The sequence below is a fragment of the Camellia sinensis genome, chromosome 8 (genome assembly GCF_055761805.1).
Source record: "Camellia sinensis isolate YWXY chromosome 8, ASM5576180v1, whole genome shotgun sequence".
Classification (NCBI taxonomy): Eukaryota; Viridiplantae; Streptophyta; class Magnoliopsida; order Ericales; family Theaceae; genus Camellia; species Camellia sinensis.
Genome location: NC_138968.1, coordinates 38,312,393 through 38,340,272, shown reverse-complemented (window position 1 = coordinate 38,340,272; position 27,880 = coordinate 38,312,393). Strand labels below are relative to the sequence as shown.

The 27,880-nt window shown below is 35.5% G+C and overlaps 1 protein-coding gene across 32 annotated transcripts; it reads left to right on the top strand.

Moving 5' to 3' along the window:
- On the top strand, positions 1-27,880 carry LOC114298286 (polycomb group protein EMBRYONIC FLOWER 2). 32 transcript variants are annotated; one of them, XR_014337569.1, is made up of 22 exons: positions 1-251; positions 2,694-2,806; positions 3,108-3,276; positions 3,634-3,689; positions 7,027-7,141; positions 7,209-7,368; positions 7,458-7,526; positions 10,612-10,751; positions 11,774-11,830; positions 11,962-12,080; positions 13,660-13,724; positions 19,905-19,957; positions 20,045-20,098; positions 20,185-20,244; positions 20,741-20,787; positions 20,924-21,045; positions 21,676-21,862; positions 23,257-23,305; positions 24,748-24,890; positions 26,479-26,558; positions 26,818-26,907; positions 27,464-27,880. XR_014337569.1 is itself a non-coding variant. In XM_028242827.2 (22 exons), exons 2-22 carry the CDS (start codon positions 2,772-2,774, stop codon positions 27,582-27,584), a joined length of 1,932 nt encoding a protein of 643 aa, XP_028098628.1. In that variant the 5' UTR covers positions 1-251; positions 2,694-2,771; the 3' UTR covers positions 27,585-27,880. The 32 variants fall into 32 exon arrangements, 16 of the variants coding, with proteins under 16 accessions (XP_028098628.1, XP_028098618.1, XP_082738612.1 ...); XR_014337579.1 differs by having other exon boundaries at positions 23,257-23,345; positions 24,807-24,890; XR_014337567.1 differs by having other exon boundaries at positions 20,924-21,084.

The following is a 27,880-nucleotide window of genomic DNA, read 5'->3' as shown; positions in this document are numbered from 1 at the left end:
AAATACAAATTGGAACTATCGGAGGAAGTTCAATTCGAGGCACAAGGATTTCCCATAATATATATATTTTTTAAATCCGACGCTTTTAAATCCGACGCTCTTCAACTACTCAAAGCTCATCCTATTAGAGTCGGAGACAGTTGGGCAGTCGGCGGATCGGGGCATTTTGTTATACTAGGTATGGGAAAAGGTCGTTCCCTTTATATCCCCTGACATCAACAGCAGCAGGTCCAGGTTAGTCAGCCAGTCAGGTAAGCCGTCAACTCGACTCGATAAGCTTCAACTACATAAAACTCCCTCTCCTCTCTCTAGGTCTTGAATTTCAACTCCGATCCGACCCCTCTTTTTAGTCTCTCCGTGTTTATCTTCTACATCCATATATGTGTTCGAATACGATTACAGACCTACGATTTTCAGATAAAAAGATTAGGGTTTTAGCTATATGAGGTTTGTATTTTTTGTTCCCAATTAAATCTCTTGTTGATCCACCTAGCTACGGTTGTTATTTCAGTTTGTTATGCGTACATTCTCTGATTTCACCTCCATCATAGCTCTTCGATTGCGATCAACGAGCACATCTATTTATTTTGATTTTATTTTTATTTTTTGGCTTGTTTGGCTGCTGCGAAAATAATCGGAAAGGATGATAGATTTTCCCATTGTTTATTTTTTCACCTGAGGAAACGAAACTCTCTTTTGGATTGGTTGAATTGTTCAATTTATATATATTTTTTTGGGTTTTTTTTTTTTTTACATTTTAATCAGTTGTACTTTTGATGTAAAGAGACATTTTGTCTTTCATTGGGGAAAGTCTGTTTTTGAGTTTTTGCAAAATTTAGATTGATAGTGGAATTGTCCACAAGATTTAACTCTTAATTTAATACTCTCATTGTGAGTGCATGAGAATTTACAAATTAATGGGGAGTAGAATGAGGGAAGCTATGCACTATGTACTCTTAATTGCTTACCTAGTAAGTAATATTTGCAATATAGTTCTTGATTCTTTATATGCCAAGTTGAATGTTTAGATATGAAAATGCTAGGCATACAAAATTTTCATAGAATGATGCGGGAATGGCGTTGTTGCAATTATGAAAGATATTAATATGCTTTTTTTGTTTTCAATTAATGGATATAAATGGAAAAGCTTCTATGAGTGCTGCAATTATCACCCTATTTATTATTTTGGATTCCCATTTTTTGACTTTCTTTTTATTACAATAATAACCTTAAATAAAATTACTAAAAAGGATATTAATCATTTTGGGACACCCTACCTCACAATTAAACCTACACACCCGCTAAATCATGAAATAGGGTTTATGAAAGTACCTACCTCCATCATCACCCATTCATCTTCCCCAAATCCCACTCTCAAAACTTGAGAACCTTCTGGCGGCAATGGTGGCAACCATTCGATTACACACACTTCTTCGGTAATGGCAATGAGTGGAAGTTTTTTTAACTACCACAATTTAATGAGACGAGAGAGGAGTATAACAATGTAAGTTTAGAGGAGGTTCATAGCTTTGATTGTGTTCTCAACTTGGAGAAAGTTGGTCTTATAAGGGTAAGTTTCTTGGAAAATATGGCAAAAATGGTGAAAATTGTTCGTATTTTTTTGGGTATTGAACTCTTGAACATATGACTAAAATTCGGGAACACAGGTCCGAATATTGGTTATTTGTTCGGGAACACAAGCTCGAACATAGCTTATTTGTTCGGGAACACAGGTCCGAACATTCTTAGTGAAAGAGAGAGGAGAGAGACTTCGGGGGATGGGGAGGAGCGAGAACTAAGGTTGAGCAAAATGCGGATTTTCTCTCTTCGAACTATATATATATTTATTTGTTGTTTTTAGGGTTTAGCGTTGAGCAAAGAAATTTATGGAATTGAAGGAAGACAACCGCAACTAATGCGAAGAAAAAAGTGAATATGTAAAGAACACGTTCCTTACACCAATCGATTAATTTCAGAACCATTTTTCTTCTACCATCGTGAGGGAGAAAATGGGTTCTGGGGATTTTTTTTTTTTTTTTAGGGTTTTGGGAGATAATGGTTTTTAGGAGTGTAGGGGTGTGCATTTGAGTGGGTGAAATTTTTATAAGGATAATTCTGGTATTAGCAGCACTCAGCTTCTATTTCCACACATGGTTTCCTCTTAGTGCACTCATTTTTTTTTTTGGTTTGGAAATCAACTTATGAGGAAAACTATTTGATTCGGCTCTATCTTTGGTTTGGAAGTTAACTTCCGAACTAAAAATTCGGAAATTAAGTGTGTGACCTGAGATTGGTGTGTGGAAATAGAATTTCCCTGATACACATCATTCTGTATGAATTTTTTGTATAAAAAGTTGGTTTGTATAGCATTACCCATTTAGATATAAGACCATAAAATATGTAATGCATTAACTTTTTACGTACTTTTTTTCTTCCGTCTTTCCACCATTTATATGATTGCATTTGTTTTGCTTTCTTTTTTGATGCATTGCGTGATCTTCTGTGTTGGCTGTGGACTAATGTTGTAAACTAATAACTAAAAGAAAACCAACTCATATTGCTGGCATGAATCAATGATTGGACTGTTGATGCTATAAAGCTGAAACATTGGAATGCTGCTCTTTTTTTTTTTTTTTTTTTTTTTTTTTTTTTTTTTTTAAGTGAAGGCATTCAATGATGATCATTTCTTTCAGGTTTGGGTGGCTAGTGATTACTAACCTTGGAACAGAGGAGATAGCTATGAATTTATATTTCAACATTGACTGACCAGAATGCCAGGCATACCTTTAGTGGCTCGTGAAACCACGTATATTCTCTTTAAGTTCATGTTATTTATGTTTTTAGTACTGTCCAAATAATTAAGTAACCTGTCCTAAATAAATGACTAAGGATTCACACTTGGAGTGGTTCTTCATCTTTTTCCCCCTATTTGAATTGACAATTTTTTATTTTTATTTTATATATGCACCAGCTAAAAAGTAAAACAAAATTGAATACATGCACTCTTATTTGGTCTTTGTGTGAGAAATGAGGGAGTTATTTGGTGCTTGCGATATAATCATTGGAGTGTGAATAGAACTCTTAATTTATTCCAGTTCATGGAACAGGAATTCTCTTTGCAATTGCAGCTACTCTAGAGGTGCAGATCAGATGTGCCGCCCAGATTCTCGTTTGCATTTATCTCCAGAAGAGGAAATTGCAGCTGAGGAGAGCCTTTCAATATACTGCAAGCCTGTTGAACTTTACAATATTCTTCAACGTCGTGCTGTTAGAAATGTAATGAAAATTTTCCTCTTTTTGTTGTTTGATTTGATATAATTGGAGTTTGGTATTTTTTTTACAGGATATGGTCATCATGATTGATGCTAGGCAGTTTGCCTATCTACATCATTGCTCTAGTCCCATGGCTTGGTGTAGTGGTGGTGATGAATGTCTTCAATGTTTAGCTAGTGCATTGTTTCTTTGGCCACACAAACTTCATCAATATTCCTCTTTAGATATTTGGCTGCAGTGTCTTTTTAATTATGCCATTCATGATGATGGGCTTAATTTTTCGATTCTTTATCTATTTCTATTGTTATTTTGTATACTTTTTGATTTTATGTTTCTGACTAGAGGCACATTTTTGTGCAGCCATCATTTCTTCAAAGATGCTTGCGGTACAAAATACAAGCAAAACACAAAAAGAGGTTAAATTTCTTAGACCTAATATGACTCTGATTTTTTTTGACAATTTTCGTTTATTTTTATTTGCTAGTCAGAGAGCATTATCTCAAAGTATGTGATATTGCACTTTTTGTATGAATAGTCATATTCTGACTATTGGCATGTGAATGCGATAGGTCTGAGATCATGGCTGTATCTTTCAAATTACAAACACACAGCAATACAAATGATGCATGTTGAAACCTAGGATATATGTGGATAATCCATCCTCCCATTATGAGTGTTTTATCAATGCCTCTGGTATAAATAAATAAGTAATATGTTGACTCTTACATAGCATGTGCCATTTTCTTGGGCCCTCCTTTATGCTTGAGTTAATATTAGTTATTAGGGTTGCAAACTGAACCAAGGAAGTAGTTGGCCGATTGTTATAACACCTATGTTATAAATTGGGCTTGGCTTAATGTTAGGTGGGCTTGGTTTAAACTTGTTCTACTCGCTCCATTTTTTCTTGGTTGACAATGGTCTATTCTTTCATCCTCTCCCCTCTCTTCTTTTGTTATATTGTAAGCCACTTTAGAAATCTCTTAGTACATTAGCTTTTCAAAAATTCAATATTTTTTACAACATAGTGAAAGTTGATCGTTAGGCTAATAATATTACTATTGTAACAATATAAAAATTAGAGCCTAAAGATACTACTGTGATGAGTACATGACATCTGTTGCTAGAATATCAAAGTTCTTATTTCACCAAGATGAATAGAGACATGCTTATGAGGTGACCATTTATGCTTGAGCTCGTTCATGTTCAGGATCAGCTTGTTCAATAGCCAATCTTAAAATTCTTTGGCCATTTTCTTTAACAGAATTGTTTGGGAGAACCTTAGCTGAGGTGAGCCCCAGTTGTTTGTGAACATCTAGGTTCATCTGTAACCCTTTTAGCCATTATTATTCTATATATGCTCACATAAAGGGCAGCTTAGTTCATTTTCAGCCTCGCTAGCAGTTATTATCTTACATAGATGCATACATATTTATGTTTGATATAAATAAAATTTTGTAAGTTAGAATTCATTTATAGACAAACTCACAAATTTTCTCATTGAAGGCAAGTTTTGTAAGTTAGAATCGTAAATTAGTACTTTGAACGTTGAAGCTGAATTGTTGGCTGATGCTACTTTGAGAATTATACTTAAAATTATTACTTCTTGTTCTTTTTTTTTTTTTTTTGGATAAATAAATGATAACTTCTTGTTCCTCCCCCCCCCCCCCCCCCCTTTTTTGGTGAGTGAGTGATTTTATTAACAAAAAATAAGGATATACAATGATGCTCAATACACGACCCAAAGGGTTACATGAAGATCTGCCAAAAGGCATGAAGCTATCCTTCGAGAAAACAACACTTGACAACTCAAAAAAACATAGCCAACCAAAAAGAATTCTCTCATAACCTGAGAGGCTAGGTCAAAACTAATAAAGCTCAAAGCAACAACACAAGATATAACCCAAATGGCAAAGTACATAACACTCTAACCGCCTCATTGTTCCTGAATTTTAGAATATATATATGTTTGCTAGAAGGCTTTTGATGGATCTTAGAATTCATTGAAACTTTCACCATCTCTCTCTCTTGGAGAACTTTTAGGTTTTAAATTTTTTCTTCAAGCTTCTTTTTATTTTCATTCCTACGAAGGGTAAGGGAAGCCTTTAAGTGATGGGGTGAAGAATGGAGGGTTTCAGCGTTTTAAATATCAACCTTTACGTAACAAGATTTTATATATTCATTGATATATCAGCTGATACTATCTGTTACTCTGTGATATCGGCCGATATGTGACCGTAACACTGATACGAAACCCATGAGGGGTTTTATAAAGAGTTTACACTCAATTCACTACGTTTGTGTTGATTGGACCACTCAAACTCTGTCTCACTATTATTTCTCAGCTTGAGCAGACAAGGGGCATGACAATCCTTTCTCTTACCAATACTTGTAGGAAGCTATTCACATGATGGCTTGGGAGGACATTGCAATATTTCATTCTCTCCTGTAGGATAGCACGATGAAAGCACGTCAAAGAAATTTGATGAAGATGACACTATGATCTCTTTGTTCACTTCCTTTGATCTAGTACCTCTTGTTCATTTAGAAAATATGATATTGGGGCTTGAAAGCAATGAATAGTTTTGAAGATTTAGGTAAAGAGGCAAAGGCTCTTCTAGACTATAAGGAGTTTGAGGTAGTGAATTATGAAGATTTTGTGTTAGATCAAAATTGACATTGGAGGGCAGTTTGCGATGTGTAAATTGTCTTTTTATTTTGTGTGTTGATGTCTTTTCTTCTTTCGTAGAGGACTTCTTGTCCTCTTGTTGTACTTGTCCTCAAATTAATAAAATTTTCTTTTATTGCTGAAAAAAGTGAAAAAAGAGCTATTCTAGAGGTTATTAGGGAGTGTGAACTTGGATACTATCATGTTGCAGGAAATAAAAGTAGGATTGTAAGAACCTTGGATAGAAGGTTAGCTTGTGGCTAAAAGACTTTGGAAAGAAGGTGTCATGTCCGTGTCACACTTTCCGGCATGCATTGGACACAAGTCTAAATGTATCGTCTTATTATTTTTATTTTATTTTTTAAAAAACTCGGACACACTTCAGACACTAGGGGGGGCACACTTGTTCATCGCTTAGACACACATTAGTACATTACAAGTTTGAATAAAATAACTTGAGATCTAATGATAAAAGAAAAACAATAAAGAATTATACATATTAAATTATAAATAGATTTATACATATTAATCCTTACTTGACTTTAAGAATTAGTGTTGTGTTTCATTTTTTTATTATCTAGAAGTGAAATATTGATATATATGACATAATTAATTTAGAAAATTATATATTTTTTTTGTGCGTCCCTTATGTGTTTTGTCTCAATTTTTGGGGGAAATTATCATGTTAGAGTGTTCGTGTCTTGTTTGTGTTGTATTGTGTGTCCGTGTTTGTGCTTCTTAGTTTGGGATCCTAGATATAAAGAGACATAAAAAGTGTGTCTGTATGCCATCTTTAGGTTCCCTTGGCTGGAAATTTTCATTTGTCTTGTTCCATGTTGCCAAAAAGGGAATATTCTGTGATATCTGTTTAGACTCAGAAGGGAAATTATATCTTCAATGATCTTTGAGTTACTGGTTACAGACTCTAGGTCTGTTTAGCAGCTTAGTCTGAAGACTGACTCTTTAGAAACATGCTTTTTGTAACACTTTTAGTTTTGAAAATACGATTTCTGTTTGTTTGAAGATTTAGCATGTAATTGTTAATTATATAATGGGCACTAATTAATCACTTCTGTTTAAATCTGTAGGATTCAAATGACAATTTCCTTGTCAGGGATGCCACATGATGGATTGCAAACTCACAGGCTTTTTCCTCTGTACATATTGTTGGCAAGACCAGATTCTAACTTTGCAGTTGGAGAGGTAGAAATGTTTCTAATTACTCGTTGAGCATCTATTCTGCTTTCCTGATATCGTTGGTGGTTGACAGTACTCTGCAGTTTTTCGCTTTAGTCGGGCATGTATCTTGACCACTTTTACTGGTGTTGAGGGGATGAATCGAGCTCAGGCAAATTTTATTCTTCCCGAGATTAACAAGCTAGCAGCGGAGGTCAAATCTGGCTCTCTTGCTCTTTTGTTTGTCAGCTGTGGTATGCCATGATATGTATAATTTCATTAATTTGAGATCATAAATATGCTTTTTGTCGCAATAGTTAGTAACTTTCTATCTTTTTTGCAGCTGAAGTCACAAATTCTGTGTGCGCTATTGATCCAACACAGAACCATAAGGACATGACATCTTTTCCATGTAAGATGTGCTTTAGTTGGAGAACCTCTTTGTTATCTATTTTTACTAATTAGTCATGATAAATACCCCGGACATTAAAAAACCCCTTGCTTCTTAGCTATACTTTACAGTAACATTTGTTGATCACTGTGGCCCGCTTATATGGTGTTTGGATAGCCAAAAGTGGTTTTGGACATCTTTATCCACAGTTATGGGGGTTATAAAATAATGGGCAAATTTCACTTTACAACCACCCCCCCCAGTGATTTGTGAACTGAAGTGCACCATTAGGCCTGCTTGTTAACAATTTAATGAAAAAGACTAAAATATACCTATATGCAAGTAACCTAACTATGTGAACTAAGGATATGTTTGCCATTTGTTTGCGAGGGAAAAAGCACTTTAACCTCCTGTACTTTATTCCATGTGCGACCCCATTGAAATTAAAAATGAGCATATAACCCCCTTATGTTTGATACATGTTTCACACTTGCTGTTAAGTTTGGATAAAAGATTTAACGCTGCATTTCAGTCCACAAACTATAAGAGGGTTATGTTGTTATTTTCAAATGAGAATTAGGGGGAGAGGGGGGTATTTATCCAAAAAAAAAAAAAAGAAAGAAAGAAAGAAAGAAGGGGGGGGGGGGGGGGGAAAGATAATCTGCACATAGGCAAAAACACAAGGGGGTAAAGTGAAATTTGCCCTAAAATAATCCATTGTTTTCTTGTCTTCCTTTTTATTTTTATTTTTTTCTGTTGTGTAGATTATTTATCCAATTAGGTTGATGGTGGATTAAAGCTTGGCATTAATCAAATGGTTGAAAATCACGGGGCTTACCGGATTTATAGATAGTTATAGGATTGGATGCTTGTAATATCATTATGTTGTAATACTTTTAATAGACAATAACAACATTATGCATGCTAGTTTGTTTTATTTTAATGCACTAATTTGGTGAATAGCTGCTCAGTGTTCCTCGTGAATGACTATTTAACCCTGTTTAGTTATGGAATATCCTATGTTAAATTGAACATCAAGAAGAATGAGGTCTTCTTGAACATGTTTTGTACTTCCATAAACTCTTTTAAACATTTTGTAATATCATTTTTATTTCTTTAACCAATGTCAATCCTTTGAAACGTAGTAATTTTCATTTGGACTTGCACGACTTTTCACAAATTTTCATAGTGGCTCCTTATGGAAATATTAATGATTTGGGTAAGACTTATGTATTAGAGTTCCATTTGTGGTGGATATTTAAGAGCATTTCCGTGAAGACTTTTAACATGATAAGAGTGAAGTTAGACACAATAGTGTAGTATAAATGAAGTTAGATTCACATTCTGTGGAGATAACCCAAATTTTCGAACCAAGCATTTGGTCCACATCTCTAACATTTGCTATGAGATCTGTACTATCCATGTTTGTATACGAGGTTTTTCCATAGATCTTTCATTGTTAGAGAACTGCATTGACTACCTCTGTTAAGACCATGTTTTCTTTGTGCCCTGAGAAACCATGAAGAATTCTATATATGGTATAAAGTACATGAGACTCTCTCCCGCAACAAAACAATTTGGTGAAAGTTTGAGTCACCTGCCTCTTGGCCACTTCTGTGAGTACTTTATGTTGCATGAACTTGGGTGATTGTGAAAGGTGGATTTGTTTCCCTAGTTGCAGACCATATTATTAACCCCAAGTGGAGGGAACATGGGTCAATTATTCAAGTTTTCAAATCTGTTTTTTATTTCCCTTTTTCTTTTCTCTATATGTTGGGTGAAATGAGTTGACTATGTAACATGAGATGTTGCAAGCTTTGCCACTTTGATTTTTTAACAAGTAAAAAAGGCTCCATAAAGGTCCAAAAGGGGCACAATCTCTGTATATAGGATGTATACAAGACAAAAATTATAGCTCACCAACAATACGCAACATTTGAAGCTTTGCTTCATTGATATTGTGACATAGTATCATGTTTACACTTATCAAGGAACCTCTAGTGAGCAAGTAATTTGTTATTTACCTCTGGTTGCACAAGCTTTTTAGGTGCTATCCGTCCTAAGACAGCCATGTCTGGCACTTTCTTGTCATTTTTATTGAAAAGTATTAAGCAACTACTAATGAAGAGAACAAAAAATACAAAAAAAGGAAAGATAAAAATGCCTCCAAGGCTTCAACTGATTGTATAAAAAGACGGAAAAATAGACTAAATAGGAAAACAGTAAGAGAGGGGAAATTCAGATGTCACAATTCAAGATGTAGTAACGCCCCAAAAATGTTTAGTGTAACAAATCTCAGTTTCCCATATGGCTGCTCCTGGAGTCCAATACAAGGCACCAAAATTTCTCTTGCGGTGATCATATTGCCAAGGATTTGGACAACTTATACACTTAACAAGATCTAAACAATCTCCCTTAACAAGTTAATTCTTTTAATCAACATGTGTCACACATGTCCATGTACCATGCTGTGTTGACCAGTGCAGGTACTGTATGAATTTTGATGTGTCTTTGCATGATATAGAATAACTCATTACTCATATGATACTGTTTTTTAATTAATGGTCAGAAGTTGTAGCTAGTGATGTTACATGAACCAGCCAAATTTCCATTTTGTACATTCTGGGCCCTAGAGCTGAGGTGGTATTCCTGTCCTTTTTACGACCACATCACATGTTGAGGGTTTTAAAGCCTCATTGTAGAGTAAAACATGGAATGAGATTCTTTACTTGCCAATATCAGGAGGGAAAACAGAAAGAAAAATATTATTGTATATGTGCCATTTTCCTTGGAATAATTTTTTACTTGTAGGTGTTTATGGCTTAGTTGACTTGATCATTAACATTTGTGGTTGATTGGGATATTTAGTGAGCATAACCTAAAGTAACAAGGAAAGATATTAATGAATGTGCTACATCATTGGTTATCTTGTGTTTTCACATATCTTAATGACAAGCATTTTCCCCCCTCATTTCGTTTTTTATGTGCATGACAGAAAATGTTGAAGGATACTGTTTATTGGGCAAGATACCAATGGCATTACAAATACACATATCTTAATGACAAACATTTTTTCCCCTCATTTGGTTTTTTATGTGCATGACAGCAAATGTTGAAGGATACTGCTTACTGGGCAAGATACCAATGGAATTACTCTATTTGTCATGGGAGAAGTCTCCAAACTTGAGTTTAGGGGAGAGAGCGGAGATGATGTCGACTGTTGACATGCACTCTTGTTTCATGAAGGTATACCCTCTTGTAATTTGCACACATCTCATTAGTAGGTACACTAGGAGATTTGAATTTTATAAGGAGACTTATCTTTTCTCCTGTTAAGCAAATGAAACAAGGGGCTATGCAATTTAAAATCTTGGATTATTGCCACCAACCCCCCCCCCCCCCCCCCCCCCTTTCGCTTTTACAGTTTGTATTATTTTCCAATCCAATGATTTAGTGAAGTACAATGTTCATCTTGTTGGTGGTAATATTAATACTGACAACAATTCTGGAAGACACAAACTGGTCAATTACTAAAGAGAGTAATAATTATACGTACGAGAATGTATGACACATGCTGCTTGCCCTACTGTTGGCTAGGCTAGTTGTTCATCTTGCCATAACTCAATTTTTGAGATCCATTCTATTGGAAAAGTTGCGAGAATACTCAGGCGACCCTAGATGATCAGCTGATCACCCAGCCTGCCAAAAGTAATTATAATTAGTCATTCCATGGTTTATATGTGATTATGTTTTGTATTTTTTTTAATGCACATTAACGTAGAAGATGTGTTGTATACATTGGCTCAAAACCATGGATCTAGCAATAATGGATGTGGATTTAACGATTTTCATAGAAGGATGAAAATGATTGTGTTATTGAACTGCTAGCTTTTTATTTTTATTTTTGAAGACTCAAAATACGGAAATTGAAAAGGAAGTCGAGTAAAATGAAAACAATACCAATGAGTAACTCCATTGGAGCCAAATTTAAAATATCAGACATCATTGAGATTGCATGTAATCTTGTTCCTTCTTTGTATGTGACTAGTCACTGTCCTTGCAAAGGTTTTATTAACATGGTTTATGATCTTGGGAAAATAATTTGTTGAATTGTGATTTCTGTTGTCTATATCAACATTATACCAGAATGAATGACCTAAGATTTCTTTTGGCCTAGCCTATAATGGTTGGTTGTGCATGATCCATTCTGTTTCTTTTTCTTATCTCCACACTTCTCATAACATAATTTTTTGATTTTCCTTTTGCAGTTGAGTTGTATGGATGAAGACAAATCTGTTGCATTTCAGATGCCTTCTGGAGCTGTGGTTGGTTCTGTTCCTAATATTTGCTTCATTCTTCTGGGGAATTTTGTTTTATTTCTCTGATTTTTTTCTTCTGGATAATCATTGTTATATTGTTGGTTAATGTTTTCTTTCTATTGTTTGGGTCACAATAGAATACGCCACAGCATGTGGAAGTCCTCATTTCTGCAGAAGAGGTCGGGGCAAAGGAAAAATCTCTGTATAATTCATACTCAAATAATGACATTCCTACTTCACTGTCTCATATTATGCGGTATATGTCATTTCTTTCTGAATTTATATATTCTTTATTTTGGTTTTCAGCATTTGGTTTACCTTTTTGCTCATTGCTTGGAAACTGTTCCTGTTGTTATTATTGTCAATACTATCAACCAATAAGTTATCCAACTCTCGTTCTCATTGAGTCATTATGAATTAATATTAATTACTTGTTATGGTATCCAAATGTTAATCTATTGAGTTCTGCAAAGTAGACAACGTATCAAAGTAGTCTATATGATATTTTGTGCTTTGTGTGGTAATGTGCATTTGTGTGTTTCTGTTTTCTATTTGTATACATTTGTAAATCTTTTTCCAGCAGTCAAAAGGTTGATTTTCTAAAAAAAAATTATTTTTTTCCTGACAAAAGGTTATTTTGATTGCTGAAATTGCAAACTAGCTATTTTTTGGTCAATTGGGTTAGTTAATGTAACTGTCCCTTGAACATAGTTTCTGATACTTGACCATGCATCACTGACTAGAACATAGCGCTCCTCCAACCCGTAAACCTCTGCTAAGCCTAGGTGAAGGTGGGACTCAATACCAGGTCTTTAGTACCACAGCAAGAGACTTTCCTACTATGTTCTGCTTTCATGAGAATCAATTGATTTTTTTTTTTTTTTTTTTTTTTTAATAATTAATTTGAACTGTTAAATATATAGAAAGGAATTACTTGGAATGGCACAAGGATTGGGAATGGCTCATGTAATGTAACGCTGACTTCTATGGTAAAAATAAAACAGATGTTGGAGTGTTCACAAGTTTTTTCCTTCTATGTGGGAAAGGCCTTGGTGGTCGTCATTACTGTTATTTTTTTGGGAGCATTTTCATTGTTTAAAAAGCATGGCTTCTCTCCAGTCTGGGTATTGATAGGAGGGAATAATTTGAGCTCCCAGATTGTGTAACCTCGGCAATTTTTGTAAATCAAAGGTTTAGGTTTTGTATTCCCATTAACCCATTAAATTTTGTCTGATTTTTTTTGTTTGGATCTATATTGGGTTTGTATGTAGGTGGACAAAATCTGAACCATTAATTTACAAAAAGTGCCAACGTGGCAAGCATTTGTTGCTCGGATTGGGTGACTAGTTCAAATCTTTGAATCCGAACTGGCAACAATCTCGGAGCTTGTTTAAATTAACTTGGACCTTTTCATTATGTTTTCTAAACATTTCTGTTTATGGGCTGACTAAAACAGCAGGGTAAAATGAAATTTAATTATTTATGACATTGAATATAATATTTTGGTGGGCACTTTAGCTATGCGAACTATTTGGAAATAGGTACACGTTAAAGCTGCATTGACTCTTGTAGTAGTTATTGTGCTCTTCTAATCAGTAATCAAGGTGTTAGGGTGGGTTCACCATATGTAAGCTTTTTTGCAAGAACAAAATAAAGTAGGGTTTTTATTTTTTAATTTTCTTTTTCCTTAATTTGAAATCAAGGCAGTTGAATTATCTTCTTTGCATTTGATGTGCTGCTGCTGTTGTTGTTGTTTGTTCTTTGTTTGTTCATGAACTTTGTCCTTTTAAGCATTTCATATGAATTAGTAATTATTGCTGCTTGTATATTTCCAGGTTGAGAACTGGCAATGTCATTTTCAACTACAGGTACTATAATAATAAGTTGCAGAGGACTGAAGGTATTTCCATTTATTTTGGTGGTAAATGCATTTTTTTATAGCTTCTGGATGGTTTTTGTATAATGGAATTGTGTTTCTAAGTATCTATTCAAGTTCTGGTGAATGCCATCAGTAAAACAAACTGCGCAACCAAGTTTGTTTGTGTTAGAATTTTCCATCTTTACCCTCACCTACTCCACTACACACTCCACTTCACCTACCTCCACTTCACCACACACTCCACTTCACCTAACTATCACCTCCACTACACCTACTACCACATTTTCTTCTATATATAGATTGTATAGGAATTGTAATTTATCTATCTTGTAATACATCAATCAATAATATCCATCAATATATTTTTACTTGAAATCCACCTACTCTCCACCTACTTCACCCACTTAAACCTACTCCACTAAACCTAACCCACTACTTCATCCACTCTCCACCTACTTCACCCACTTAAACCTACTCCACTAAACCTAACCCACTACACCACTACCACCTCACCTACTCCACTAAACCTAACCCACTACACCACTACCACCTCCACTTCACCTACTCCTTACCTACTACACACTCACCCTCTTCTATATATAGGAATCATGAATCATTGTAATAGATATCAATATAAATCAATCAATAATACATACAATTTATTCTCTCTCTTCCTTTTCATAAAGTGTTTTACACACCACCTCCACCCACGTGGGTTGGTTCCAATATATTCATGTTTTACACACACCACCTCCACTCATTTATTTTATTATTATTTTATACAAATTCAACCCATCCTTTTTCTTTTTCATTCTTTTCACACACTCATGTTTCCCACTCAATTTTTTTTTACTCCATCTTTTGAAAAGCAACCACAACACCCGCCCACAACTTTAAATCTCTCATTTCTTTTTTTATTTTTTTTTATTACTTTCACATTCACACACTTCTCTTCAATTTTCTTTTCTTTTATACTTTATTTATTTATTTATTATTATTATTATTTTTTTTTTTAGTCTTCCATCCGCAGAACATGGGTATTAAAAAAAAAAAAAAAAAAAAAAAAAAAAAAAAAAAAAAAAAAAAAAAAATGGCATGCCAAACTTTACCTTATTTTATTCATCTCCGGGCTCAACCCCGATCACACTTACAAAAAAAAAAAAAAAAAACGCCAAGACCACCATCTCAACAACCAAAGGATTTTTTTCCGTATCCCTTCTCTACTCTGCCGCCGGTCTCTTCTTTTTGCCTCCATCCTGGGCGGCCCTTGACAGTGTTGCCTCCGTGCTTCCTAGACTACCAAGCAAGTTGCCTCCCCCCTGCTCATCCACTGCAGCATATGGCGGACCTCCAAATCGCCACATCACGGTGGCCTTCCGCTTCAGCTCCTTATTTTCCGCCTTCAGCACACTTATCTCTGCTCGCGCATCCTTATACATGCGTTGGAGCAGAGCCAGTTGGGCGTTTAAATGTTGCACCTCATTTGCCCTACTCTGTAGCCGGTTCGATAGGTTTGTAACCGCAGTCATGGTTTCCACACATGACTTCAATGTATACTGATTGGCTTCCACATCCGACTGCACTGCCATTTTTTGCTCCACAGACCGCATCGGAAAGTTCAACGGAGTATACCCAGCGGTGTTTGGTTGAGGTTCCAGTGCCACCGCACCAGTTCTCTCTCTCGTTGACTCGTTGAGGTCGGGAAAGAGGGTGAGCAGTCCACGGGAAGACGAGGACGAGGCCATTTTTCTGGGCAACAGAGTGTTACAGCGTATTACAGAGTTTCTCTTTCAGCACAACAGTGTTACAGCCTCTCTCTCTCAGCACAACGAAGAGTTTTACAGAGGATTTCGCAGTTTTTTTGCTTCTGCCTCGGCCTCAGGCTCTGTCATGGTTAAATAGCCGAGGCAGCCACGCGCATCGCGCGCCTCTTGCCGCCCGACACACTGGCACGCCTTTTCATGGCACATCTTTTGATAAAATGGACACGCCTTTTGATGGCACACTTTTTGACAACTTTGGGCACACCTTTTGAGGGTGCAACTTTTTCAGGGGTCCGACAAGACTCTGTAAATTGTCCCGACATTGATTCCGGTTAGCTCCTTTATGGGTCCGACAAGACTCTGTAAACTGTCCCGACATTGATTCCGGTTAGTTTCTACAAGGGTCCGACAAGACTCTGTAAACTGTCCCGACATTGATTCCGGTTAGTTTCTACAAGGGTCCAGCAAGACTCCGTAAACTGTCACAACATTGTCTTCTACAACGGTCCGACATGACCCCATAAACTGTCTTCTACAACGGTCCGACATGACCCCATAAACTGTCTTCTACAAACGGTCCGACATGACCCCATAAACTGTTTTTCTACAACGGTCCGACATGACCCCATACACTGTCTTCTACAACGGTCCGACATGACCCCATAAACTGTCTTCTACAGCGGTCTGACACCGCCATCCAGTGTCCTCTACACCATTATGACACCACCATACCGTGTCCTCTACAACGTTATGACACCCCCATACAGTGTCCTCTACAACGTTATGACACCACCATTCAGTGTCTTCACCAACGGTCTGACACGACCATACAGTGTCTCCTATCCTTTTTTATTTTTATGTATTTTCTTGTTTTGTTACTCTCTCCAAACTCAAGTTGGTTAGTTTCTCTCCTCCTTGAGTTTGCGGGGGGCTGTTAGAATTTTCCATCTTTACCTTCACCTACTCCACTACACACTCCACTTCACCTACCTCCACTTCACCACACACTCCACTTCACCTAACTATCACCTCCACTACACCTACTACCACATTTTCTTCTATATATAGATTGTATAGGAATTGTAATTTATCTATCTTGTAATACATCAATCAATAATATCCATCAATATATTTTTACTGTTTGTCTAACAGCTAATGTGGTTGGTTCTCCATGAGAGAATTTTTGTCTAGACAGTGCCTAGATGACAAAGTGTGCTCATATTTTTTACTTGGTGGGTAGTTACTTTTATTGAACTTAAGTTGTGAATTTGGCAATTTTTAAGATACGAGTCTCATCACTTTCTTGCTTGCAAGTGAAGTTATAGGTTCTATACTACATTTAAATATTTATTAAAACCATAGAATAGAAGTAATAATATCACTGTCAAGGATAAGTTAATTGCAAAACTTAATTTCTAGTGTAGTTTTTGACCTTAGGTATGCACCTAGAAGTTTTTGACCTCCAGAAATGGGGTAAGATTGCATACATCTTCCCCTCCCTAGACTTCAATGGGAGCCTCGTGCGCTGGGTCGCCCTATTTTTGAAAGTTTTTGACCTTAGTATCTTAACTTAAAACTTGTAAGATATTATATTTTGAAGGAGTGCATGTTCTTTGTTCCCTTTTTTTTGCCTTGTGTAATTGGGTCATTTGGTGGACAACCACACCCATTGGACGAGTTGTGAGCCTTAGGTATGCACCCAATTACTCCCCTTGAGAGAAATGCTTATATCACCCTACCTAAAATGTAGAGCCAATTCTTTATTGACACTTGTTTAGTGCTTGTATAGTTTTGTTTAGGAGTATATTTGGAACATACTACTGGGACTGTCTTGTATAGTTTTGTTTAGGAGTATATTTGGAACATACTACTGGGACTGTCTTGTATAGTTTTGTTTAGGAGTACATTTGGAACATACTACTGGGACCTGTCTTGTTTAGTTGAATGAAAAACCTTGGAAATTGGCATGACAAAGAACATTGAGTCCTGTTGGACTACTATTGACTTTGAACAATTCATTACATTGTGAAAGAGTGCATTTCCTGTGTGCCCTTTCCTTCAACCTTGTGTAATTGGTTAGTTTGGTGGAAAGCTATACTGATCCGGCAGCTTAAGTGTTTGGAGCCTCGGGTCTGCCCCACTATGTGATGCAGGATAATGCCTAATAAATGCTGCCCTATGATCTAATATGGTGGGTGAAGCCTTTTACTATTGTAGGACAACTTTAGGAAACTTGCTGTAATGCTGCCTATGATTGGATTTGTGGTTGGTTTGGTGTAGGAATGACTTCTGGGGTTATGGTTCTAAAATGTAAAAGAAGTTTCTAGATGGAAAAAGATGGGTTGTGGTTTGATTTTCAGAAGTTGTAGGCAGTACAATTTTTGTAATTGGCAGCAGAAATTCTTTGAAAAACATTTCTGGTATTATGATGTGGATTTAATGGCCAAAAGGTAGTGGAAAAGGTTGGGGTGATTTGAACTTAATTGACTAGGGTTTTGGGGCGGAAAATGGTAGTGGTGAATAGTTGTCAAGAATAATGTTTTGTAAAAAGAAAAGAAACATCAAAGAAAAAGTCAAGAAATCCTGCCTAGAACCCTTTAGGAACTATCCTCCTTAGGCAAGGTTGCATAAAACATCACCCAAAAAAAAAAAAACGTAGAAAGCTTCAAACATATTTGCTATTTTTGTGTGTGTGTGGACAAGTAATGGTTATATTAAAAAGAAGCTCCAAGGGGGTTGCATTAGGTAGCTGACAACTAGGGTGACTCATTTGTCAAATCCATATGAGCATGAATCTTGAGAAGAAAGCATCTAGGGTTAGGGTTTTATTAGGTAAAGGAAAGCTTCCAGGGTTTCTAACTAGAAAAGTGTGATGGTTTGTTTTCCATAGTGTTTGGTTGGAGGAGCTTCAGAGATAGATGCTGGAAGTCTCTAGACAGCAAAGGTTTTACTGATTTTAGGTGTGAAATTATTGGCCTAAGGCTATGAAAAAGGAATTTTTTTATTTATTTATTTTTTTTTTTTGGGGGGGGGGGGGAGTGGGGATTGATTGTATAAGTTTTATTTATTTTTTTATTTGTGTGTGTGTATGTGTGGCTGAAATCATGGTTGTCCTTGAGATGTGGATAATAATGTGAGAATAGCATTTGTGAAAGAGGAGAAGAAGACTCTCGGTAGGAATTCTGTTTTGAATTCCTTAGAATTACTTCTTGAGGAAAGGCTGCATAATGAATTACATAGATTTAAAAGATTCATAATGTTCTCAAAACGCAAGATTTAAAAGGTTCATACTATTCTCAAAACCCAACTTTAATGGATAGAAAGGTTACATAAGTATTTATAGGCTGCATGGTGCTCCTTATTCTGCTAGGATTAGGACTCGTAATGAGGAAACTAATAGATTTTGATCAGTTATAATTGAAAGACTGCACATAAATTTCAATAATACCCGTGGCTACCCCTACAGTCCATGTCTAGCAAATTACAAAATTACCAAGCCCTAACTTAGAAAATCTGCCAAAACATGAAATAAAATTATACTAGCTGCCAATTAACCTATATAAACATAAAATAAGACTCAACTTAATCATAAGTATGATCATATGATGTCCAAGCATGCTGCAAGTGAAATTTCATGTTTGTCCATTTCTTTCAGTCCATGCTCTTGGTGCAGATATTAACTGAAAACATATCCAATATAAACTTAGTGTGCAGAATTGGGTTTTCCATAAATTAGGACTAGTAAGTTTCAAAATTTAATTGACTGACAGAGTTTGTCTGACATCAAACATGATGTGGTGCAATCCTGGAAAGTTGGAGATGAAAGATTTGTAAAATCAAGCTAAATCTGTATAATAAGAAAGAACAAACAAACGCGGAGGGCAGTGCCATGGCTATAGAGTTGTTTACATGATTACCTCTTGGTAGTTGAAATTGCTATATTGCTTTGGAACATGTGTTACTGTTTGTTGCCAGTTGAGCAGCAAGCTCAAGTTTCTCCTGGTACTTCGCACTTAGTGACATGCATATTTCTTTCAACTCTGCATGTTGTCATGTCTTCTGCTGAAGTTTTTCAGTAGGAAAATAGTTTTTTAATATTGCACTGTGGTTACTTCATGGTGTTGAGTTGAATATGTTTCAGGTGAATAAGTTTGAGACTAAGACAGTCTGTGTCTGCCCAATTGTAAACACTTCTCACCTGATTACCCCCACAACCCTTACGCATCTGTTAACTTCTGATCTTTCTGCCTGATGTTTTGGCAATTGTTCTGTGGTTATCTGGATCCATTTTTTTTCCTTTCCTGATTTCTTGTACAATTTCTTTTGATTTTTTTCCCTGAATCCTTATTATGATGAATACATCAGCTTTCCTCACAAAATTTGGTACTCATTGATTGAAGTTTGAGTTATGGATCTGATATACACTCTGCACGTGCAGTGACAGAAGACTTCTCCTGTCCATTCTGCTTGTTAAAGTGTGCAAGCTTTAAGGTTCTCTCTCTCTTGAAAATGCATAGTGAATGGACAAAATCTAGATTTAGACTTCATTCTAACAAAGTCTTCAACTTTTTTTTATAGGGCCTCAGATATCATTTATCCTCATCACATGACCTGTTCAATTTTGAGTTTTGGGTTGGTAAACTTCAAGAATCAGCAAAGGGCATTGGTTCACTTATCTCTTTCAAACAATAGCTACTAACCACATTCATATTCTGTAGGTCACTGATGAGTATCAAGCTGTAAATGTATCTGTGAAAACTGATATATGGAGACCTGAGGTCAGAAAACTATTCCTTCTGAAAAGTCATTATGGGGATTGGTAATAGTACTTCAATTGGTGGCATCTAATACATGTTTTTAAATGCGTACATATACAGATATGCCTATATATACACTGCTTATATTTATACTATTTGAATGCACATTCCTGCCATTCCTGCCAAAGTTGCATATTTTCTTGATGAGAAAAACCAGTACGTACAGTCATGACACACTTCCTGGTGAAGTCTCTGTTTGTGTAGTATATGTTAAATTTTCTGTACATTATCCTCCAGATATAGGATCAAATGATTTTAGACTGAGTTTGGTGATGTAAAATTTTTTCAATTCTTTTTATCACACAACTAATACCTCATCCAACTGGATACTGCTATGGCTTGATTTGTTGACACATGTACATTGCTACCAAAATTAGACAAATGTCTTGTTTTGGTATGAGCTAGAAAGGCATTTTCTACGTGTTATTGAATTTTTTTCCTATATTTTTCTGCTCAGATTGTTGCGGATGGTGTTGATCCTAAGCAACAAACAATTTTCTTTTGGTAAGTTAAACATATGTATTTGTGTACTCATTTATATTATTTTGCTTCCTTTTGGAATTAAAAAGTTTCTTCTGTTGCTACCATTATTAGTATGAATGCCAATTACCTAAAATGGGTGGACACAATTTGTGTACAGTTCAAAGCCACTGAGACGCAAAAAACTACGAAGCCTACTTCAAATTGCAAAGCATGTGCATCCACTTCTCTTGGATTCTGACTTTCCTGTGGCAGTCAATGAGCTTCGGGGAAAGGCTGACGGTACGTGTGCTTTTCTTGTGCCATATCTTCAGTTCGACGGTACGTGTGCTTTTCTTGTGCCATATCTTCAGTTTTGGTTGACTGGAAAGCCTCTCCTGGCTTTTCTTTAGGAGATTGGGTAATGGATTCTTATGTATGGTTGATATAATTTGTTGTTACTCAGTAATTATATTTCATGGTCTTGCCTTTGTAGCTGAAATGATGCATAAGTTGTTTGTTTGCTGTAAGTGTGGCATCATTGAACAGCTTTTGTTAATTTTTTTCTTTCATCTTGCCCAAGATTGTCTGCTTATAATACTCTTGTTAGGTACATGCAACTGAGCTCGAAGAAATATGCCTGATACCTTATTCTTATCCTCAAAAGACTGACAAATGTGACTGCTATCATAAGCTGGAGGCTAATGATCTCCTTATACTGACATCTGCTGGAAACTAACTAATCTCTTCCTTTTGGCCTGGTCAAAGAGGAGAAGAAAAAAAAAAAAAAAATCAATGTGATGTATATAAGCATATTTTCTCATGCTTCATTTTTAGATCATTGAAAATCCAAACTGTTGTCTCAGATTGTGTGCCCTCAAGGGTTATAGACTAATATTTCTAGAGGGAATGATTGGTATGCTTTCATTTTAGGTATTGCGGAGTGTGCGGAACGTGATACATCTAGCCCTAATGCCACTGGGGTTTCAACTGCTTCAGCTCAGTCATTTGCAGATCCTGAATGTGTCCAATCTGTATCTGGAAGCCACCTTGCACCTCCTACCATGCTACAATTTGCAAAGACAAGAAAGTTATCCATTGAACGTTCTGACCCAAGAAAGTACGTTTACCAGTCTTATTTTTTTAGCATTGTTGCACATAATTCTGAAGAAGTTTGACTCTTCTTGCAATGAAAGGATTCATACTGTAACAGTTAAATTAGTCAATCATTGATGGACTGCCGGCCAACTGCATTAGCACCTAAATGGTAGGTGGCAGGCATGCAGGCTATCTGGAGGACATGAAAGTAGATGCATCAGCAAGGCCCCAAAAGCAGTGTTGGAGTCCTGTGGACCAACAGGCATATTGTTCACACCTGTTCCCTGCTAGATTAGATGATATTGCCATCTGACTCTAGGAGCTTTTCCTGAATGGTTGGCATGCATGCCAAAGGATACGCAAACGATTGTGCAAGAAATTGGAAGTCATTTTTTGGCCATAGGTGCTAGGGCAGTGGTGTTGGGCCTCTGCAGTGCTCAAGTTCAGCACTAGCCATATTTTCCAAATCTGGAATCAGCTAGATTAGATGACTTCAGTCATCTTACTTCAAAAGCTTGTTCAACATTATTCTGGAAAATTCTTCCAACAAGTGGTGCCTTGAATTTAAGTTGCTGTCATGCATGGAAGCAAAAGCGTTTATATGTTGTGCCACCTTTAATTTAAATTGCTGTCATACATGGAACCTAAATGGGTGTTGCATTACATTGCTTACCTTGGGACTAAAGCCTTGTTAATAAACAGAAGTGTTACAGAACTATACTGTTGTCCAATTTCTGCAGCTTATGTGATTGCGAAGCCTAGGTGATAATGTGCAGCACAAACGTCTAGTTGTTTTTGAAAAGGACTAAGGCTTAAGGCTGCGGTTCTTTAATCAACTTAATTAAATGTGGTGCGTTGAGTCAGGTTTAAGAGTGCGCAGTATTGAAAAATCCAGAGTCATTGAGGGTATCACATTATTGAGTTGAGTTGGTTGGTTAAGTGATTACAATTTGGGTGTTTGGGAAGTAGCTTTTTTAGTTTTTTGGGCTAAAATAGCACTAAAAGACAAAATAGACTAAAATAGCCAATAAGACAAAATGTTACATCAAATCCATAATCATTTCACTTTTTTTTTTTTTTTTTTTCCTTACAAACATCACATTCAACTACAAAAATCCAACCCTCTTCCAAAACACAAATATTTTAGCCTACTAAAATAGCCAAAAACAAAAATAACCTACTAAAATGCCCAACTTCCCAAACGGGGCCTTTATATGATGTATGTTGTTGATTTGACATATTTCATTCTGAATGTTGGTTTTATTATCAGTTCATAATCTGTCCGAGAGGTCAGATATTACATCTTTCCATTTATGCTGCTTCCTTCTTTCATTAGAAATATGATGTCTAGATTGGGTTATGTATTTGATTTTGTGAGTTTAGATTTGATCAGGTGTATTTGTTTTTTCCTTTCAGTCGCGCCCTTCTGCAGAAGCGGCAGTTCTTTCACTCACATAGAGCACAGGTGACTGGGTGCTCTTTCTGATTTATGACTTCGTTTCCTTGTATGCTTCGTGATCTCTGCATGTTTTCATTGTAAAGTGCCTATTTTCTTTCACTTAAAAGAGTTTATGTTGGGTGAACTCAGAATTCGGAATCAGCATTTTGTGATAAGGTTTTGGAGGTGCAATTTTATTAAGAGATTGAAGGATATATTCTCATGCTTCGTCATCCAGCTTAAAACAGTGTGTTTCGTTTCAGTTTTCTGAAAATTGAGTTTTTTATTTTTCGTGTTTTTTTGTTTTTAGTGAAATTTTTTTAAATTTTAAGCAATTTTTTTTACTTTTTTAGATGTACCTTACTTAGATGTGTCTAAATAGTAAATTATTTGTGAAAAAATATTTTAAAAAATTAATAAATACATAAAAATTCAAAAAATGTAATGAATTTTCGTATTATTTTGTATTTTTGGTATTTAGTGAATTTTTTAAAGATTTTTTCGCAAATATTATATTTTCTAAGTCTATGTATGTTAGCTGTGTTTAAAAATTAAAAATATTGCTTAAAATGTTAAAAAAATTCAGTGAAAACAAAAAAATACGGAAACAAAAAAGTAGAATTTTCTAAAAAGTGAATTCTGAAAACTGAAAACAAACAGAGTGTTTCCTTTTCTTTTTTTTTGAGTTGTTCAGCCTGGGCTCATCTTTACATGTAAACAAGCAATGAAAATATTTTTCTGATTTAAACAAAATTTTGTTATTGTTGTTGAATTGTTTGTGGACTACAATGGAGGGCCTTTTCAATGGGCATTGAGTATCCTGCAAAATGTTTAGACCATCTTTTTCCCCCTTGCTGCCATCATTTATTTAGTGGAGTATGTTTCTGATACTGAGTGGGAAAGAATTTTGCCTGTCAAGCAGAATGGATTGACAGGCAAAAATGTAGATGTCAAACTCCTGATATTGCTGTGCTCCTACTGATAATGTGGTTAATGTTGCATTTATTTTAGGGGAAACTACAAAAAAAATTTAAAAAAAAAAAAAAATCCTTGTTATGAAATAAACCTTGAGTTTTTAATTTTGTCAATTTAAACTCTAATCTTATGATTTGTTTTCAATCTAGACCATAAACCTATTTCCGTTAAGTAAAACTAACGGGAAAAGAGTATTTTAGTCATTAAACTTAATGACAGTGTACATAAAATGCCTAAAATACCTTGTTTCGTTGAGTTTAATGACTAAAATACCATTTTTTTCGTCCGCTTTACTTAATGAAAATGTGTAGATGGTTTAGATTGAAAAGAAATCAAAAGATTAGGGTTTGAATTGACAAAATTAAAAACTTGGAGTTTATTTTGTTACGAGGGCAAACCTTGAGTTTTTTTTTAATTTTTTAATTTTTTTCGTATCTAAAAATGCAACATCATTTAACTTTTTCATTTTTTATTTGGCGAATCAATAACCTAAGGTTTATATGATTCTTGGAAACTATGCATCAATGTATCTGAACTACTTTTGTGATTCAAGCCAATGGAATTAGAGCAAGCCTTGTCAGATCGGGACAGTGAGGACGAAGTTGATGATGATGTTGCAGATTTTGAAGATAGAAGGGTATGTTGGATCATTATATGACCTTTATTCGCAATTTATTATTATTATTATTATCTTCATTTTTTGTGTATTTGTTTGTATGCATTCATGAACTTTTCATTGTGCACTTGAGTATCTATTCTCATGCCTCGCACTCATTTGTGTCCTTTGGGACTTCTATTGGAATTATGAACTTCTTGTTCATGGTTGATGGTGGCTGAGGCAAAAAATGAATGATTTCAAGGTTGCCTTGGAGAAGAATTTTTTGCTAGGCTTGTAGGTGTTCTTTTTTTTTTTTGTTTAGCCATTGTGGTTTACTTTTTGAGAAGTTAATCATAAAGGATGACAGTAATGTGTAATTGATGAATCATTTTTCTGCAATATGATTTGCAAGTTGGAAGTCATGATGAAGTCTAAGTACTATTGATGCAGGCTATGGAAAGTAGAAAAGGACAAATTTGGAATTTCACATGTATCACCCTTTGGGATTTATATAGTTATGATTTTTTTTATTTGGGTATTATTATTTTTATGTATTTTATAACTTGGAGTGTTATTGTACAGATTTATTAGTTTTTAATTAGGCTTCAGTCGTTTGAGGCATTTTGGTATTTTGGAAATTGTTGGACATTTGCTGTAGGTGTTGACAGTGGGTCATGTCTTGGGTTCTCATAGATGGTTATTATGAGGCTTAGAAAATTCTAATTAGGATCTTCAATTTTGTAGAAAATTGAGAGCTTCATCCGTATAGGTTTCTTTTCTTCTATTTCTTGTACTTAACTCTCTTAATTTCTTAGATGTTGGATACTTGGGCTAATAATGAATGCATGTGTTTACCTCTTGGAGCAATAATTTCATACCCATTAAGTTTCTTTTAGTCATATACTTGTCATGTCATTTGTTGGAGATGGATTAGTACTTCAACCTTGCAATATGTCCTTAATTTATTCTTAAGTCACTCTTTATTTTTTCCCAACCTATTGTTCATATAGGTTAATGTAACTTAGTACTATATGTGCGATTGGCAATTCATGTACAAGTGATACAACAATACACAATATGTTTTGCTTTTCAATAACCCTGTCAGCAAATAAAAGGTGGAAATTGATGTATCTTCTCTACCGTTAGTATTGACCTCAAATCCACTCAACTTACCTTCCTCCACTGCTCTTGATAAGATCTTACTAAAAAGTCTCCATTGTTATGACAAAAAAAAGGGGAGAAATGACATCCCTGTCTAAGAATCCTCAAATCAAAAATTTAACTGGTTTTTGGTTCAGCACTATGTAACCCATGATAAACTGTTGTTTTTCGATGATTAATATTATATCAGCCTTTGAGGCTTATAATCTAGACAGTAGAGAACCTCAGGTTGAAAATGAGTGTCCATTAAAAGCACCCCGGTTCACGTTACGTAAGAATCGTAGTGTTCTCCTTGTGCCTTACATTGTGGCATAAGCTGAGGGCACCTTATAAACTGATGATTTAACATAATGGATTAAGCGTCTTGGATCCAACAGTGCTTTATATTGCTCCTATAACCAGATGTTTTCTTATTTCTAGTCTCAGCATTTTTATGTTAACATTGGTGCACTCTGATATGTTGCAGATGCTTGATGATTTTGTTGATGTCACCAAAGATGAGAAGCAAATGATGCATCTCTGGAACTCATTTGTGAGGAAGCAACGGTAATCTTCACTCTCCATTATGCTTGACATCATTGCCCATGTCTTACACAAGATAAAACATGTACATGGCATGTGTTGGTGTTTGCTGTCAGAAGCCATCCAACCAACTTGTATCTTCTTGAATCTCAATAAAAATATGGATAGGCTCTATTCTTGTAGCTTCATTTTTTAGAATTTGCAAAATGTCTCCAATGTAGAATTTGTGATTGTGAATTTTTAGGGTTTCATTGTAGATGTATATTGTTGGTCATAATGGCAGGGTGCTGGCTGATGGTCATGTTTCTTGGGCATGCGAGGCATTTTCGAAGTTTCATGGTCAGGACCTTGTTCGTGCACCACCACTGCTTTGGTAGCTTCTCTCCTCCTCATTTGTTATGTTGTGGCAGTACACACTTGAATTTGACCCTCTGTCGTATACTTGTTTCTGACTTATGGTTGTTTTAAAGTAACAATGTTGCCTCTCTTCATATGCAGACAGTTAAGACATAATATTTTTGTATAATGCTACTAGGGTGAGGTGACCACATTTTCCCAAATGTGGTCACCCTAGCATTGCTCTTCTAGTATATATTTTTTGGTTCTATAATTACTTTATGGACTGTTGTTTTTAAGGTTTCTAAATTCTCTATGAAACATATTGGTTGTCTTTAGCCAAACTAGGGCAATCCCTCAAGTGAACCATATTGTTGTGTTTTGGGGTGGGGAGTTAAGTGCCACTTCTGCATGTTACTGTCAACACATTGCAATTATGTCCCATTTGATGCATTTACATTCAAGTTATTTCTCACTAGTTTAGATCCATTGCAAATCCTCTATTAGTGCATTTTTTGAAGAAAAAAAAATGTTCATTCTTATGCTGATGTGAATGTGCTTCTGAATTATCACTATGCTTTTGCGCTTGGCAGGTGTTGGAAATTATTTATGATCAAACTGTGGAATCACGGTCTCCTTGATGCACGGACAATGAACAATTGTAATATGATACTTGAACAATGCCAAAACCTTGCTGATCCTATGAGAAGCTAAATGTGCCTGGATATATATATTTGTTTGTTGCCAGAAAGGGCCGTTGATTTTGAGAAGATGAGCTCCCTCACTGATTTACTGATCTGGGTATTGTTACATTTGTAAGCATAATTTGTTGTCACCCTAGTCAGGAGGTTCAACTTTTGCTGATCCGGCTAGTAAAGTTCACCCTTGTTTATTGTAATATTGCTACCCTAACCGTGCTTAGTTAATTTTTTTTAAAAAAAATCATGTATAAGATTCATTTGTAACAACCTTTGGTCCTATAGAGAAGAGGAAACAAAAAGGCTTCTGTC

Excerpts from the sequence above, each read along its gene's own strand:
- LOC114298286 (XM_028242815.2), top strand. The coding sequence starts at position 2,772 with ATGCCAGGCATACCTTTAGTGGCTCGTGAAACCAC. Across the intron at positions 3,277-3,633 it reads AACGTCGTGCTGTTAGAAAT|CCATCATTTCTTCAAAGATG; the intron begins GTAATGAAAATT and ends ATTTTTGTGCAG. Across the intron at positions 13,725-19,904 it reads TAAGTTGCAGAGGACTGAAG|TGACAGAAGACTTCTCCTGT; the intron begins GTATTTCCATTT and ends CTGCACGTGCAG.